Below are 18,628 nucleotides of genomic sequence, written 5' to 3'. Positions count from 1 at the left end.
GTTACATATGTATACGTGTGCCATGCTGGTGTGATGCACCCATTAACTCATCATTTAACATTAAGTTGATTGCATTAGATCTGTTTTCAGGTTTTTAAACTAGTACACTAAGTGGTAGTATTAATAATATTAAATAATTCATTTGTGTCAGTATTACCGAATCTCTTCCCAACTTAGCCATAAATACGTTCTCCTCTCACATACTCTGCATACATAAGCCTAAGTCATCACTCTTGTCCCCTTTGTCTTTACATTTGCTGAAGTTTTGTTGTACACAGCTATTGTATTATATCTTCTCACCAACAAAGGTGAGTGGAGTCAGTTTAAAAAGAGAGCTACCCTACACGGTCTAGTTCAGGGCAAATGTCAAATACCTCAGAAGATAAAATTTTAGTTTCATCCTGTAGACTTGGGATTCTGGCACTTGAGCAGGTTGTAATCACCCTACAACCCCGTGCTAGCCTGCATTAGAATACACTGGACTATGGGATGTAATCTGATCTTCTGTCATCTCGGGCTGGTGATATGGTAAGCCCTAAAAAAGACAACACAATTTATATTTTTTCTAGTGCCTGTATATACTTCTAAAATGTCTAATGTTTTAGCTCTAGGAAAATATTGCTTACCTAACATAATTTGACATTGTTTTGCAAATATGCTCAAGTTCTTTGGTTGGCAAATACATGTATCAGTTCATCTTCAGAGAACAGAATCAACAGGACGTATGTGTGTATATGTGTGTTTATGTATGAGGAGACTGATCACAAGGAATTGGCTCATGTGATTATGAAGGCTGGCAAGTCCCAAGATCTGCAGGGTGAGCAGATCCATCAAGCTGAGCCAGGAGAGCTGGCAGTGTTGCTTCAGTCTCAGTCCAAAGACCTGAGAGAGCCAGGAGAGCCAGTCATATAGTTTGAGACTGAAGACCAGCAGGCTGGAGACCTAGGAAAAGCCAATGCTTCTATCTGAATCTGAAGGCTGGAGAAAAACCAGTGCCCCAGGTTGGGAGCAGGAGCCATTCTCTCTTAGTCAGCTTTTTTGTTCTATTCAGGCCTTCAATGGATTGGATGAGGCCCGCCCACATTAGGGAGGATGATCTGCCTTATTCAGTCTACAGATTTAAATGTTAATGTCATCCAAAAGCACCCTCACAGACATACTCAAAATAATGTTTGAACAAATGTCTGGACATCCTGTGGCCCAGTTAACACAGAAAATAAAACATCACAATACACTTAACAGACCAGGTGTTACTATTGCTCATCAGTATTTATTACATGTTATCTGTTTACCAATGTTTTCTTTTTCTTACCCAGGAATTATTTACTTAACATCACCTCTTAGTCATTTGGAATCTACCACAATTTCGTTGATGGTCTCTGCTCAAGACGGTGGTGGGCTCACAGCTGTCATTAATGCCGACATCACCATACACATTTTCCAGACAACTCTGGCACCTGCTGAGTTTGAAAGGCCTAAGTACACTTTCTTAGTTTATGAAGATGTGCCTGAAGATAGTCCCATTGGAACAGTGAAAGCAAGAGAGCCCTTGAGTAAGTACTTATTTCTTATGCTGCATGGAAGTCCATTATTGGAATACTTCTTGTTTTTTCCTAGGCGGTACAATCTTGAATAATTTTTTTCTTCTTTCCACACAAGTCAAAACAAGGGAGATAACACAACCTGTGGGTTGTTCTTTGTTCTTCCAACATTGTTCCTGTCCATCCCACAATTTTTTTTCTGACCACAAAAATAATAGGCATTTTAAAAAGAATGTTTAAAACAATACAGATTATAATATGCAAAATATATGTCTCCTATAACCCACTCACAAAAACACACACATGCACACACAATTTACAAATTTTTGACAAAAATGCATCCTTCTGTATTTGTTGTTATAGAGCTTCTTTCCCCACTTAGTATATACTGAACAACTTTCCAGATAACTGGATGCCATTCTGTCTCCTTAAAAGACAGTTTATAGTATTTCAACTTAGATATGTTTTATGTTTACATTTGTTACCAATTTGAATGATTTAAAAAATCTTGCTAGTCCAAATAGTACTTGAGCAAATAGCCATGTGTGTCTTTTTCACACTTGTAGAGGAAGCTCTGCAGGATAAATTCCTAGAAATGAATTACCTTTCCAAAGAGCTTGTCCTCCTCCTGGTCCCCTCCTGTTCCTTCCTCTCTCCCTTCCTTCAGTCTCTATGGAGAGTATTTGCCCTTCATAGATAGATATAATAGAGAAACATCAACATAAATTTAACTTGACTTCCTCAAATATATAAAAAAAGGTACCCGAATTATTTTCTGAATATCTTTCCCTTTTATCTAATGCAAGAGGGATGAAGGAAGAAAGTGAAACCTGTGGCTTGCTCTTTGCCCATTGGGCATTCTTTTAATACACCAAAAAATTCTTAAAACCATGTATCCACTTTTCAACAGGTTTTGGAGAGCGGAGGAAGTAAGACATTGCACAGTAGTCTCTGTAGATGGAGAACATACAATCACACGTCCTTAACGATGGGAAATGTTTTGAGAAATGCCTCATTAGAAAATTTTGTCAGTGTGCAGACATCACAGAGTGTACTCACACGAACCTAGATGGTGTGGCCTACCAGACACCTAGGCTAAATGTTATAGTCGATTGCTCCCAGGCTACAAACCTGCACAGCATATTACTGCACTTAATACTGTAGGCAGTTGTACCCCAATGGTAAGGATTTATGTATGTGAACATAGAAAAGGTACAATAAAATACGGTGTCAGAATCTTACAGAACCATCATAGTATATGCGGTCCATCATTGACTGAAGTGTCATTAGGCAGCGGATGACTGTATTAATATTTCAATTTCTAAGTTTCCAGTGAGTCCACCCTTTTGACATACAGTGGTTGTCCCCTCTTTCTTTTTCAGACTCCTCAGAACCAATCTTTTACAGGATTTCTTCTGGTGATCTCGGCGGAATGTTCTCCATTCACCCGTGGCTGGGCACTATTCGCACCCGGAAGCCCCTGGATCACGAGACGCAGCCCGTGGTTGTGCTCACGGTGCAGGCGCAGCTCAGCAGCGCCCCAGCTTGCAGCAGCACGGAGGTCAACATAACAGTCGTGGATGTCAATGACAACCACCCAGCGTTCCTCAGGGCCTCGGATGAGATTAGAATATCCCAGACCACGGCCCCTGGCACAGCCTTGTACCTCGCACGTGCGGAAGACAGAGACAGTGGGCGGAACGGACTCATCCGGTACTCCATCGCCAGCCCGCAGCCGGGCGTCTTTGCCATCGACAGAGCCCTGGGGGTGCTGTTCCTCAACGGCAGCCTGGGCGCGAGCAAGCACCGGGAGCTCGCGCTGACTCTCAGGGCCGAGGACCAAGGCGTGCCTCCTCAGGCAGCCCTGCTGGTGCTGACAGTCGTTATCGAGAAACACGAACACAGCCCATCCTGGGCTTTCGAACATTTGGTCTATCAAGTGGAAGTCAGTGAGTCTCTCTCACCGATGACACAAATACTGCAAACACAGGCGCACCCACCTGGCCCCCAGCGTGCAGCCTCGCCGCTTAGGTACTCGCTGGAACCCAGCGTAGACTCTGCTATATTTGGAATCCGCCCTTACACTGGCTGGATTTATTTGCGGCGACAGTTTGACTATGAATCCACCCAAACATATAATTTTAGAGTGTTTGCTTGGATCCCCGAGGACGGATTGTTGCAAAATGTGAGCACTACAGTCATTGTTCGTGTCCGGGATGAGAATGACAATTCCCCCACCTTCTTGCATGATGTGTTGTTTTTGAAAGTCGAAGAGAGCCCCGTTCCCCAAGGGGTAATAGGCAAAATTACAGCTATTGACATGGACTCTGGAAAGAATGGACAGCTATTATATTTCCTTTTGTCTGATGGAAAATTCTTCAAGATGAATCCTAATACAGGTAGCACTTCATAGTTTCCACCTATTCCTTTAAAATGAGGATTGAGTACTATCACACTGGTCTTTAAGTAAAAACAAAAATTAAAATTAAACAAAATCAGGATTGAGAAAACTCAAATCGTTAGGTATAGCATTAGTGCATACATGCAATTGAAATAATGGTTTTTAATAAATAAGGTATTCGATTACTGTATTGTGAGGTCTTAAAAATGGATTAAAAATTGAATAGAGTTGCACCCATAATAACTCATACTTTCTCTGCATCACATCCGCATCTTGCCAATATACGGTTCTTTTTCTGAACTAGAGGTATAGTCAGAACTGGATTGAATATATCCTTGTGTAAAGGCTAATTTTTTCAACAACCATCCTTTTCCATTTGTAGACATTTAAAAAATGTCAAAACGTATTTTGTGAAATATAAATATCATCAGTGTAAAGCTAGAAATCAATTCATTGGTTAAGATTTCAAAATCAGTCTAAGAATATATATCCTTTTTCTCATTCTGACAGGGGAACCAGAGGAAAAGGGGGAATAATTACAGTGAAATTTTTGAAGTCTGAATTAAGAAATCAAAGATTAAAAGTCACTATATTTTAAAATTTATGTTGAATAAGTTTACGGGCAGTTTATTTAATCCTTACAATGAAATATATCTATACTGCAAATACATACCCGGGAAAACTGAAACTCCGACAGCTCAAGTAGTACACCCAAGGTCATGGAGCTGGTAAGATGAGAGGAAGCTCCCTTTTGTGCAGGTCCAGCAGGCACCATCTATGTCATAACCTGGGCAGATGGTGCCACTGCCTTTAGTGGGACAGACTTTGCATTCAGTTCTGATGAACTTCAAGCCTTTTTTCTCAAGTCTCTGTTCTGTGAGTTAGGAGAAGGTGACCTTTCACAGCAGATGGAGGTTTTCACAGGGCACGTGGCTTGCCAAGAAGGTTGCAAGCTGCCTTTCCACTCTCATTCACTCCCTAAGCTGAGACTCCTTCTGCAAGGGCACAAACCATACAGCTATACAGGATGACCCTGTTTGCACTTTACTTCCATATGGCTAGTTTTCAAGGTCTTCTATTTCACTCGTTTTTTTTCTTTAAAATAGGCAAACTACAGTTGATTCCCCCGTGATCTTCCCTCCCCTGCAAGAAGACCAGGTGTCCATTCCTAATTTCATTGTATGGCTTTAAGCAAGTAGCTTAAGCTCAGAGCTGCTTCCTTACCATGAATATAGGAGACAATTGCTGACATGCCCTGTGCCATGCTTTGAGGGGTAAAGAGCTAAAGAGTATGAAGGGGCTTGGAAGACTATGTGCTTGTAAACTGTTCCTCCTCCCAAGGACAGCATGGCAAGGCAGGGTGGAGGGTGTCCTTCAGAGCCTGGGAGGCATACCCCCTTTTCATCCAGTTCTCTGGACAGTCTTACAAGTGACCAGGACTTGAGCTCCCGTGGATTCATACCCTGGTGTCACCCATCCCCAGCTGCAGCCTGAGCTGCACAGTCTTTTACATCCCCAACCTCCAAGGCTGCTGCTTATCCATCAGATTTGCTTTATGAATAAAAATCTGTTTGCCATTCAGAAGTTAAGGTCTTCAGAGGAAAATTATAGTTTGGAATTTAAAAAAAGCAATTATGTGTATGATCTATATTAAAACCGCAGAGTAAACACTATAAATATAGTTTATATATTAACAGTAAACAGTTATGATAAACACTGCATTTAAGCTCACCAATTCAGCAACTTACCTAAAGGAGAATTTTCATTTTTGTTCCTTGTTTCCACTTTTTTTTTTATGCAATGCTATTTTATTTGTATTAAGAGGAAAAAGGTTTTTAGCCATAGGAAAGTTTGTTGGTAGCTGCTTCATGCTCACATTCTCACAGGTACATTTTTTTTTTTTTTCATAAATGGTGAGGAAATCAATGCTTGGCAGAGCTCTGACAGGCTATTGGACCAAGTGCTTGTCTTCCCAAGGTCCCTGGCAATAGGGAAAGGCAGTTAGATGTTATGCCTGGGTCTGCATGGCTGACACAAGAGGAAAGTTACCAAAGATAGTATAGCTCTAGGCAGAAGTATTTGAAATAAAGCTTCTAAAGCATTAAGAGTTTTTAGGAAGTCACTATCCATTGCTACATGTATATTCTGTGAGATAAAAAACAAATACTTGTGTACATAAAACACAAACTATTGCCTAAGGAATATTATTTGATTTCCAGAAAGGTATTTAGCCATTATGTTAAAGTAGTGATAACAGCTGCCATTTGTGTCGTCATGTATAGCTTGCACAATACTTTTAAATGTGTGATTACATTTCTTCCTGACAGCAGTCCCAGGCTCAGAGGGGTCATTCCATGTCTGAGGTGGGGAAACTGGGGCCCAAATCCAGAACTTGTGTCAGAGCTCACATGCTTTCCATCATTCTGTATAGCAGCATAAAGAGGGATAAGCAGCAGTTTTAAATCTTCCAAATCATTACTAAGTTCCCACAGAGTTTTATCATTTTTATGAATTCATTGTTTATTAGTTCAAATGATTAATGGATGATAATTTGAAATACAAAGAATAACAAATTTAAAGTGACATATTCAGAAGCAACTTGAGAAAATTTTTTCAACAGTACAATAGAGCCAAACTACTATGTAGATAGCCTTAGAAGTCGCATGTTTGCTCGAAGCTTTGTACTTGGTTTTCCTTCTGGAAATTGTTCTGGCCGTGGTGCACCTGGTACACAGTGCCTGTGTCTTGTTCTGCTCTGTACTCCCCAGGAGAGTTGATCAATTGGGTGGCACTGGATCGTGAGCACCGGGGGCACCATCAGATGACTGTGCTAGTGACAGACTGCGGCTCCCCACCACGAAATGCCACCATGGCGGTTTATGTCTCAGTTACTGACATCAATGATAACAGGCCCTTCTTCCCCCAGTGTGTCCCTGGAAAGGAGTTACACTTAAAGGTTTGTGAAGTAACCTTGCAATGAATTTGTAATATCTTAAGTCATTTGTTTTGAGCACCATCTTGTGGTAAAACATGTGAATTTATCACGTCAGTCTTGGTGTGGCAAAACATACTTTTTCTAGAAGACCTAGATATTGTGCACATGTTATTTTAAAAGAAAATTTTTAAAAAGTAAATGAGTATATGTGCTCTTTGGCATTGTACCTCCAGTTGCTTTATAATAATAAGTTTAGTTCAGCCCTTTTTACACAAACTGAATGGTGCTTCAGGATAATGCTCAGAAATGGCTTGTTTTTCCAGTAGTTTACGTGCATCTCTTTGTGCAGAGCTTCTTAAGGGCAATTGATACATGTCTCTAAGATAGTTACTTAAGGGTAGGGGAACAACCTGTAGCTCTAAAGTGGGTAGGTGGACATCCAGAGATAGTAAAAGTTGATCCTTTTGATCACATGCACAAACTTGCAATTATATTTATATTATCTCATCTTTTTCATTTGTCTTTTTGTATGTTTTATAATATACATAATATATTAGAATATCAGTTCATTCACATAATTAATAAATATGTTTGGACCTACTAACAATTTTTTTAGTGGATGGGTTATAATAATGAAAAGTTTAGAAGCTACTGTTCCAGAACAATTGAATTACATATTCAAATTGTGCTCAAATATACATATTGAACAACTCAACGGAAGTATTGAGGAACTCATAACTTTAAACTGATCTTCTGAATCCAGCTTTAAAGAAAAATTCTAACAAAGCAAAATATTATTATATTATCATTACACTTTTTAATCATATCATTAAAATGTCCTGTGGCTTAATTGGGCAGTTGGACTCTAAACATGCAGTTGAACTTCACATGTGCATTTCAATATTCCAGGACAGCTCCTGATAATTGATATGTCCTGCATGAGTTTTGTTTTCTGAATTAAAGGTTCATACTTATTTTAAGCATATTTTAAGCCATAGCAACCACCTTTCAAAAAATGTCCTAAGAGATGATGAATGAGAATATGCTAGAAATCTTAAAATACACCAAAAATCTAAGATTGTTTAGTAAGTTCAATTTCTTTTGCTTTTGGTCAGAATTAGTTCAGATGCCTCAGATAATTCATTCTAATTGAATACAAGATTTAATATGTAAGGAGGATTCTTTTCATGGACATACGCCCATATAACTTTTACATGGTATGCATTTGAATTATATGTGGATTTTAAGATAGTTTAAAATGTTTAGTATAATGTATTCATTCATTTAAAGGTCCACTGATATTTCTTTTTAAACTTTTGCTGACTCATTTGTAAGCTGTTCATTTTAATGGCAGGTTCTGGAAGGTCAACCAGTAAATATGTTGGTTACAACTGTGTTTGCAAAGGATCCTGATGAAGGAAATAATGCAGAAGTTATATACTCAGTATCTTCAGGTAAAATTTACTGTTCATACAGGATTAAGAACTTTTAGGATTTCTGCTTTCATTTATCAACTATCCCTTTCTGGGAAAAGAGGTTCTATTTTGATTACTTTGAATGCTGTACTTAGTTTTGAAAAAACACCAAGTTACGAACAAAATACATTTGCTATTGTCAAGAACTACTTTCAGTTTTTGAAAAATAATTTAAAGTTTAATAAAAAATCAGAGTAGCTTTTTACGTTCTTAATAGAAACCATTCATCTTTAGTGAATAATTTGCAATAATGTGAAGTACAAATTTACTTTTATTGATAGGAAAGTGTTAGTTAGGGGATAAGAATTGGTATTAAGTGTGATTAAGAGTTCCAAGCATCTATGAATCTTTATGAAGACTGAATACTTGTAAGGTCAGAGTAAATCATGCCTAGAAAATGTCACATGTATACATACATGTGTGTATGGGGAAATTTTATTGAAGTGGGCTTACTGTTATGTTTTCTGTTGGAATGTGCAGGCCCCAGATTTTTTCCAGTTATTTACTTTAGTTGGCATTGTGTTTTGTATCATTTTAAAAGACATTTGATGCCTTGTCATGTTTAACACAAATATAGGACATAGGAAAGGAGAGATAACATTGCCCTTACCCACAGATAATTTGATTGTCTTGGTGGAAAACCCAAGAGATGCTATAGGCAACCCTTTGTAATTAATAAAATAGCCAATTTTCTGAGAATAATGTCAACATACGAAACTCACTGGTATTTTTAAAACTTAGCAGTTTCCAAAGGTCTCATTCACTATGGTGAATTCACCAAGAAAATCAAAGGGTGTGGGGGCAGATCTACTGTGAAACTAATGAAGCTTAGTTTTGCGGTGTTTTACTTGCATAGCCTCCCCAGGGAGCGGGAAGTGGACAATTTATTTTTCTTAAGGAGTGCCTCTCAAACTATACAAACTTCAAAACAACACAAATAGGATCTGTCTCTATTAGGGGCATAGAAAAAATTCCAATATAACTTGTACAAGACTTTCATACAGAAAAGTACAAAATATTAATGAAGTACATAAACCAATGAAATGAAAAGCTGTATCATGTTCATGCTTGGGAAGACTCAATATCCTAAAGATGACAATTCTTAACAAAAATATAATTATTAATTCAGTATGATTTCAATCAAATTTTCAGTGAGGTTTTGATAGAATTTGACAAGCTGATTCTAAAAGTCACGTGGAAGAGCAAAAGACAAGGAATAACTAAGACAATGTCCAAAGAACAAGTGGGAAGTTGGCCTTACCCAGTCTTAATTTATAAAATTTCATAATTAAAACACTATTGTATTGATTCACTCATTAATAAATGGACCAGTTGAAAAGAGTAGGGGTCACAGTTTACACATATGGAAACTTGGCATATGGGGGGTAGAAAATAAATGGGGAAAAGATGGACTATCAATACGTGATGCTGATGTGATTGGTTACCTACAAAGAAAAATGTCTCTACTCTCAGCATATCAAAGATGAGTCTTATTAAATGTAGAAATCTTTAACTCTTACAAAAGAAAATATGAGACTGGTTATATATATGGCATTGAAAATAAAGAAGGTGGTTTAACAAGAAGAAACGCAGAAGCTCAAAAAGAAATAGATAAATAAAACTACATGAAAATTGAAAACACTGCAAAATATGCCATTGTTTACAATTTAATTAGTCAAATCACAAGTTGGGAAAAGATAATTACAGTCCAGTAACCAATACAAAATTGGTATTCAGAATTTATTAAGAACTCCTGCAAACTAGTAAGAAAAACCAGTAAATAAATAATAAAACTAGACAAAGAATGTTAACAGACAACTCAAAGAAAAGAAGCCTGAATAATTAAAAGGGTTTTAAAAGCATGCCCAGACTCCTTGATGTGATGACTTTGAAGAACAATGAAGCAATATCTGATAAGATTGGAGATGTGCTTATGCTATACCCTTGCAGTTCTACTTCTGTTACCCTGGAGGAACTCTATATGTGCAGAGTGAGACTGTAACAGGATATTCATTGAAGAATTGTTTCAGTTGTTTGCATAATATGGTATATTCACGGAATACTATACAGCAATGAAAATGAATACAATACAGTTTCATACATGGCAGTGTGGATAAATATTGAATCCAAAGTTAAGCAAGGAAGGCAAGGATTTTACAGAAGATAAAAAGAATTTGACGCAGACAGCAGCTCTGAGTTCATTGCATTGCTTTTCCTTGGAAAAGTTACATATGCAGTTCTTCTCAATACCTCCTTGGTCAGGGAACCAAATTCTTCTCTGACGTTTCTATGCCCATATAAACCATCTGAATTTATTTACCTATAAATGTCTTCCCAAGTTTTCAGGACACTTGAGTGGGGGATTATACAGAGGTAGTGAGCCTGCAGCAGATCCACATTTGGAGACAGCCCTTCCTCTGTGTTCCTGCTGTCCCCTCCTTCAGAGAGTCTTTCCCCATCCTCCCCCTCTTTTTTTGTCTTCCCTTTTGTTACTTCTCAAATTTCTCTTTTTATTGTCTTAGCTTATTTTAATCTGGTCCTTGGGAGGAAGAAAAACTGGCTTTGCAGGTATGCATTCAAGAATCTTCCTCTGGCTATGAGGTCAGTTAGGTCAATAAGATCTTTATATCTTTTTTTCCTATCTTATTTTGGGGTGGAGAAGACAACATAGTGTGCCTGTGAAGGACAGTGATGGTGAAGAGGGAAGATACACACACACACACACACACACACACACACACACACAGCTATAATCCTGCTATAATACCAGTATTTAAAAGCAAGCAAAGCCATGGTATATGTTATTTATGGATGTATGGACTGGAAAGATAAACCTCAACTTCAGTTGTAAAAGTGACTTTCTACAGGGAAAGAGGAGGGGAATGAGATTTGGAGCTATATACAGATCCACTCCTTTATTCATACTCTGCCATTTCTTGGAAAAAATTGAAAAAATATTGAAAACTAATCAGTCTAAGAAGTGATACTTTGGTGTTCATCAAAATATTCTTTTTTAAAAATTAGCTTTTAAATGATACTTGAGGCACGTCAATACAAAAATATGGAGATATATATTACATTATTCCTATCTTTATTTTTTATCTGATAGTAAAATAGAAGCAACTACAAAATATATGGTAAAATAACGAGATGAAAATTGGTATAAGGGGAATAAAGGTATGTGTCATATTCATGAATGCATTCTATAGTATTTCTATGAGAACAAAATCAATCGATTAAAGCATAGAAATACAACTAATAAATGTTACGTAATTGCCTGCTCCATGCTATGAGTTTCTTGAAGACAGGGCTTCTTTTTTATTTGCTTTTATATCCCTAATAACTGTTAAGGTATTTGTTCCATCGTAATGACTCAGCAACTGTTGAACTAAAGAATGGAGGGGAGCTTCCACTCAAGACTTGTCTGAGGTTTGAACTGTTTGAAATGTTCAGATTTTATTGACGAATACAAATCTGTTATTTAACTCAAAACCTTGTGATACCAATCTAAATTGTAAGCATCAATATGAATGTACAGATGTGTGCATGTGTATTCTCCATGCACTGAAAAGGCCTAGAAGTGATGACAAACCCAGAAACAATGAGCACCCCTAATGTCCCAAATATGTTCTCCCAAAACTATTTTCCACCAAAAGGAACCAGGTGTCCTTGGAGAAATGGTGATGTCAGGTCACGGTCAAGAAATCTACAAGATGAGTCTGCACCATTTTGTCATACCAGTTACAAGGAGGCTACTAAACACTATTAGGATCATGGAAAGAGACCCAGGAACCAACTTTAAGAAGATCCCAATATTCGGCGATGGGACAATTTGAGCATCAATAAGGATAATAATGGCAATATATTGAAATCATGCTTAATGATTTCCAAAACAAAAGCAAGACAAAATTTTACTTATCATAGTTGGAACATTGGTGGATGTTAGTGAACTAACCCATTATTTCAAAAACTGTTAAATAAAAGTTTAACTCATCAAGCATTTATCCTGCCTTTCTTATGATGAACTCCTCTGAAAGTTTCTATTTATTGAAATATTCCAGCTAATATATGAAAAAGGGATGATAAACCAGAATGCAGTGCATATTGAGTATCCTTAATCTAAAATGCTTGGCACCAGAAGTGTGTCAGCTTTTGGATTTTTTTTTTTTTTGGTGGGTTTTTTTGGGGGGAGGGATATTTGCATATATATAATGAGATATCTTGGGAATTAGACCCAAGTCTAAACATGAAATTCATTTTTTATATACATCTATATGCATAGCTTGAAGGTAATTTTATACAATATTTTTTATAACTTTGTACATGAAACAAAGTTTAGACTGTGTTTTGACTGCAACCCATCAGATGAATCAGGCGTAGAGTTTTCCTTGTTGTAGCGTCATGTCAGTACTCAAAAAGTTTTGGATTTTGGAATATTTTGGATCTCATATTTTTTGGATTTGGTATGTCAACTTGCATTATGCTTCACAAAACTTAAAGAATAATTAATGGATCTAGGCTGTGCATCAGTGGGGGCCAACATCAAAAACAACTAGCTTTTGGCTCATGCCTGTAGTCCCAGCTATCTGGGAGGCCAAAGTGTGAGGATAGCTTGCGACCCTGAACTCCAGGCTCCAGTGAGCTATCATGGCACAATTGCACAATTGCACTCCAGCCTGGGTAACAGAAAGAGACCTCATCTTTTTTTTTTGGCAGCTAGACATATGCCTCTGAAAGGAAAAATAGCATTTGTGAAGCAGTTGTGCAAAAAACAAACAAACAAACAAAATCCTGACCTAAATCTGGTCAGTTCTCTAAATCTACCTCCCAATTTAAGGAAAACACAGAGAATAGAGGAACATATTATGCTATACATTGGAGATGCAACAGCAAATCTAGATCATGGAAAATGTCAGGATACAAGTTCCAGTTTATTCAACCAATAAATTGCAAGGACAAATAGAGATGAGTGGCAGGAATCTGCAGATTAAAGAAATATGCAATATATGGACTTTATTTTGATCTTAATGTAAACAAACAAGAAAAATAAAGAGTATTTATGGGATTGTTGAAAATTTGAAAACTTACTGGATATTTGGTGATATTAGTGAATCATTATTAATTTTTAAGGTATAATATGGTACTGTGATTGTGTTAAAAATATTTATTTTTTAGAGATGCATTTTGAAATATATACAGAAGACATAATATGACTTCTAGAACTTACTTCAAAAAAAATGGGAGAAAAGAAGTACATACGTGGGGAATAGATGAAATAAGATTGGCCATTTCATCTATTTCAACAATAAGATCATTGTTTCAACAATAAGATCATTGTTGAAGCTAGGTGGTGGACTCGTGAAAGTTTATTATACCATTTTATCCACTTTTTTATATGCATTTTCCATAATAAAACTTTTTAAAAAGTGATGTTTGTTGTCTATTTTTAATGTCATTTTTGTATTCATACTGTCATAGAATTCAAAGCAAATAAATCTTCCAAATGATCGGTATATTGGATTAATTGATTTTCTGTTTTCTGCATTGTCAATTAACATTCATTTCTTAATTTTCTTGTGTGTATAGAAGATAGTTCTGATCACTTTAAGATTGACGCCAACAGTGGTGAAATAAGAACAACCACAATACTTTCATATGATTATAAACCTTCCTACAGAATGACTGTCATTGCCACTGACCAGGGAGTGCCTCCTCTTCAAGGACAGGCAATTGTTAATATTCAGGTAATGTTGTCACCATAAAATATGGAAGGACATCCAAAGATTTCATTTGACTTTTATTACAAGTTTATAGAGTGAAGATACGTGTAATATGTGTGTATATGAGTACGTATGTATGTGACACGAATGCTATTTTAAGAGAGCATTGCACATAGCATACTTAGCTTTTTGCTATCACTAGAGAAATGATTTAGATCCAAATTATTTTGCAAATTAGCTTTGTACAGTTCTTGACAAGATAATCATCACTATATTGGCATTTATGTTGCTTTGTTTATAATGGACAAAAGGTATCTTTTCTTGTGCTTATTTCTAATGTGAAGGACCTGGTAAATTTGCAGGAGACACTTGTATGTAAACAAATGGCCATATAATAAATGACAATTTTTTGTAATTTTTTTTAATTTAGAAAAGTAACTTCAGATTCATATTTTAAGGCTTTACTCTAATCATAATGGGCAAGCAAGTTGTGGGAAGTCTCCATAGTAGGAAAAAAAATTACACCAACCACTCAAAAAGAAGATGACTGTGCATAGTTAGTTTCTTTGTGCGTGCATGTGATAATCAGAAATATTAATACAGGTATATACAATAACCAAGGATATATATCCACAAGAACTCTGTTTCCAAATTATATTCTTTACTGCTTAGGGATGTGTGGGTTAAGAGAAAAATCTATATGGTCATACCTCCAGTTTCTTGTTTCAGACAAACAAAGACATATGATACTTAAATGTACACAGATGTTGTCATTATGGATAGATTGGTCTGTAGTATTTAAAATAATTTGGAGAACTAGCTACCCTGCACTCCCATTGAAGAATCACAAGGTTACAGTTCAGCTTAACTATAACATGGCTTTACCAAACTGTCATTTCACACAATACAGCAAACTCGGAAATAGAAAACTCTGTAGCTCTTATCTCCTAAATATTATGCAGTTTTTGATCTTCTGAGACATACTGGAATTATATAACATAAAAATGATATTTTTCTCACTAATTAACATATGATCACATACATGGAAGGAATTTGCTTTCAAAATAGTATTATTACATATATTGATTAAACTGTTTTAAAAATACCCCAAATTAATATCTCTTTTATTCATATTTCAGGTGATCCCACTATCCAAAGGGAGAGCAATCATGTCTCAGAATATTAGACATTTAGTTATACCAGAAAATTTGAAGCCCGCAAAAATAATGAGCTTGATAAAGTCACCTGATCACCTTCAACAGCATTATAATGGAAAGTTACATTTTAGTATTGTTGCAGATGATAAGGATGGACACTTTGAAATAGACAGCTCAACCGGAGACTTGTTTCTTTCTAAGGAACTTGATTATGAGACGACATCTCATTATCTTTTCAGAGTGATTACTACAGACCATAGCAAAAACCTTTCCCTGAGTAGCACAGTCTTCCTTAGTATTGATGTGGAAGATCAGAATGACCATTCCCCATCTTTCCAGGATGAGCTCATTGTGATCAGCGTAGAGGAGAATGTTCCCATAGGAACCCTGGTATATGTCTTCAATGCCAAAGATGGTGACGGCAGTTTTTTGAACAGTAGAATACAATACTACATTGAATCCCACAACCCTGGCACGAATCCATTTCTCATCCACCCCTCATTTGGCACACTAGTCACTGTGTCCCCTCTTGACAGAGAGAGCATTCCAACTGTCATCCTGACAGTAACAGCGTCTGATCAGGCTGTGAATGTGACAGACCGGCGACTGAGATCACTGACAGCACAAATAGTGATTTTGGATGTAAATGACCACAACCCCACTTTTATGTCTTTCCCCATTGCCCATGTCAAAGAGGATGTCACAGTGGGCTCCTTGGTGCACCACATAACTGCTCACGATCCAGACGAAGGAAGGAATGGAAAAGTAACATACAGCATCCTCTCAGGAAATGAAAACATGGCGTTTATGCTAGATGAGTCATCAGGTACAGTGCTCTACATGTCACTTTTAAAAATATTTTATTTTATTGTGCTAAGACAACATGAGACCCACCCTCCTAACAAAGTTTTAAGTGTACAATACATTGTTGTTGACTGTGAGTTCAATGTTGCACATTGTATCTCTAGAGATTATTCACCTTGCTTAACTGAAACTTTAGTTTCTCCCATTTTCCCTTCCATCCAGCCTCTGACAATCACCACTGCACTCTTTGATTCCATGAATTAGACTATTTTAGATACTTCATGTAAATGGAATAATGGAGTTTTGTCTTTTTGTGACTGGCTTATTTTACCTAGCAAAATGTCCTCAAGATTTATCCATACTGTCACATCTTGTAGAATGTCTTTCTCTTTTAAGGCTGAATTGTCTTCAGTGGTATGCACATACCACATTTTCTTTATCCATTCATCTGCTGATTAACATTTTTAGGTTGTTTCCACATCTTAGCTATTGTGGATGGTGCTGCAGTAAACATGGGTGTGCTACTCTCTCTTCAAGATCCTGATTTCAATTCTTTTGTATAAATATCCAAAAGTGGAGTTGCTGGGCCATATGGTAGTTCTAGTTTTATGTTTTGAGGAACATCCATACTACTTTCCATAGTGGCTGTAACATTTTGAATTCCCACCAACAGTGTACAAGGGTTCCAATTTCTCTATGCCATCACCAATTCTTGTTGTCTTTTTTTTTTTTTTTTTTTTTTTAGTAATAGCCATCCTAACAGGTATGAAGGTATGAGCGATATCTCGTTGTGGTTTTGACTTGCATTTCTCAAATAATTAGTGCCATGGAGCATTTTTTCATATACCTGTTAGCCATTTGTATGTCTTTTTTGGAGATGTTTCTATTCAAGTCTTTTGTCCATTTTAAAATTAGGGTGTTTTTATGTTTAGTTGTAGGAGTTTTTTAATATATACTCTGGATATTAACCCCTCATCAGATAGATGGTTTACAAATACTTTCTCCCATTCTATAGGTTGCCTTTTTCTTTGCTGTGCAGAAGCTTCTTAATTGTATGTAATCCCCCTGTTTATTTTTGATTTGTAGTCTGTGTTTTTGTTGTCTACCCATGAAATAATTGCCAAGACCCACTTCACAAAGCTTTCCCCTCTGTGTTTCCTTCTAGGACCTTTATAGTATCAGGTATTACATTTAAGTCTTTAATCCATTTTATTTTGTTTTATTTTTGTATGGTGTAAGATAAAGATACAACTTCATTCTTTTGCATGTGGATATCCGATTTCCCCACATCATTTGTTGAAGAGATTAGCCTTTTTCTAACGTGTATGATTGGAAACCTTGTTCAAAAATCAATTGACCATATATGGGTGGATTTACTTCTGGGCTCTCTACTCTGTTCCATTGGCCTAAATGTTTGTCCTACGCCAATACCATACTGTTTTGATTATGGTAGCTTTGTAATATATCAAAGCCAGGAAGTGTGATGCCTCCAGCTTTGTTCTTTCTCAAGATTATTTTCACTGTTTGGGGTTCTTTGAGATTCCATTTGAATTGCGATATTTTTTTCTATTTCTACAACAAAAGCCACTGAGATTTTGGTAGAGATTGCATTGAATCTGTAGATCAGTTTGGGTAGTATGAACATATTAATAATATTAGACCTTTCACTCTATGAACATACATGTCTTTCCATTTGTATCTTCTTTAATTTCTTTCATCATTGTTTTGTGGCTTTCAATATGCAAGGTACTCACCTCCTCAGCTAGCTTTATCCCTAAGTGTTTTATTTTATTCCTTTTTGTGCTATTGTCAATGGAATTGTTTTTCTAATTTCCTTTTCAGATAGTTCCTTGTTAGTGTATAGAAATGCAGCTGATTTTTGTATCTTGCCTTTTCTGAATTTATTTGTTCTAACAGTTTTTTGGTGGAGTCTTTAGGGTTTCCTATATATAAGATCATGTAATCTACAAACAGGGATAATTGTACTTCTTCCTTTCTGATTTGGATGGCTTTCATTTCTTTTTCTGCCACTTTCAATTAAACCCTCTCATCGCTTGCTTATATTTAAATTTTTCATTTTCTTCTCTTAAAATGATGGTTCTTAAGATACATATGCTTTAAACATTTTTGACTTCTGTTGTTTAACTTATATATATACGTGTATGTATATACATATATACACACATATATACATATGTATATATGTGTGTATATATATATAATAGACACAGAGTTTGTATTTGGAGAACTAACTTTAATGGTCCTGTTTGTTAATATTAACTATGCTGTGTAGCTAGCTGACACTATGGGCTGAATATACAACAGAAAACTTCTTTGCCCCCATTGTGAGTCCTTGCAGGGTAGGATATGGTACCAATAGTGAATCAGGTAGCAGTATGACAAATCGACAGCATTGTTCAAAGACTTTGGTATGGAAATTTATCTTTGAGATTATACAAACATGTATTTGTAAATATTGGAAATAATATATATTTTTAATGGCTGAATTCATTTGGACATTAAGACCCCTGCTTTTCACATCAATTGTAACATTTCTTTTTTTGAAGAAGCATTTATTCACTGTCAGGTACTCTG

The 18,628-nt window shown here is 36.4% G+C and overlaps 1 protein-coding gene and 1 long non-coding RNA gene across 5 annotated transcripts in view; one reads left to right on the top strand and one right to left on the bottom strand.

The window, feature by feature from the left end:
* Positions 1–18,628, top strand: part of DCHS2 (dachsous cadherin-related 2) — a 259,479-nt gene that overhangs the window by 156,091 nt on the left and 84,760 nt on the right. For 2 of the 4 annotated variants that reach the window (XM_063664223.1, XM_054485608.2), the window contains exons 4-9: positions 1,317–1,553; positions 2,924–3,940; positions 6,711–6,898; positions 8,232–8,331; positions 13,939–14,096; positions 15,212–16,055. In XM_063664223.1, the coding sequence (XP_063520293.1) occupies positions 1,317–1,553; positions 2,924–3,940; positions 6,711–6,898; positions 8,232–8,331; positions 13,939–14,096; positions 15,212–16,055 (2,544 nt within the window). Of the gene's footprint in view, positions 1–1,316; positions 1,554–2,923; positions 3,941–6,710; positions 6,899–8,231; positions 8,332–12,008; positions 12,449–13,068; positions 13,405–13,938; positions 14,097–15,211; positions 16,056–18,628 lie in introns of those variants that run through there. The other 2 variants (XM_054485610.2, XM_054485609.2) reach the window with 2 other exon arrangements.
* On the bottom strand, positions 1,253–3,359 carry LOC129035328 (uncharacterized). Its single transcript, XR_008502166.1, has 3 exons — positions 3,208–3,359; positions 2,146–2,229; positions 1,253–1,740 (listed from the first exon to the last, which is right to left on the bottom strand). It is a non-coding gene; the product is annotated as an uncharacterized LOC129035328 (long non-coding RNA).

Source organism: Pongo pygmaeus, chromosome 3 (assembly GCF_028885625.2).
Source record: "Pongo pygmaeus isolate AG05252 chromosome 3, NHGRI_mPonPyg2-v2.0_pri, whole genome shotgun sequence".
In the NCBI taxonomy this organism is placed as follows: domain Eukaryota; kingdom Metazoa; phylum Chordata; class Mammalia; order Primates; family Hominidae; genus Pongo; species Pongo pygmaeus.
The sequence above is the reverse complement of the archived record's forward strand: the minus strand, read 5'-3'. Positions and strand labels throughout refer to the sequence as shown.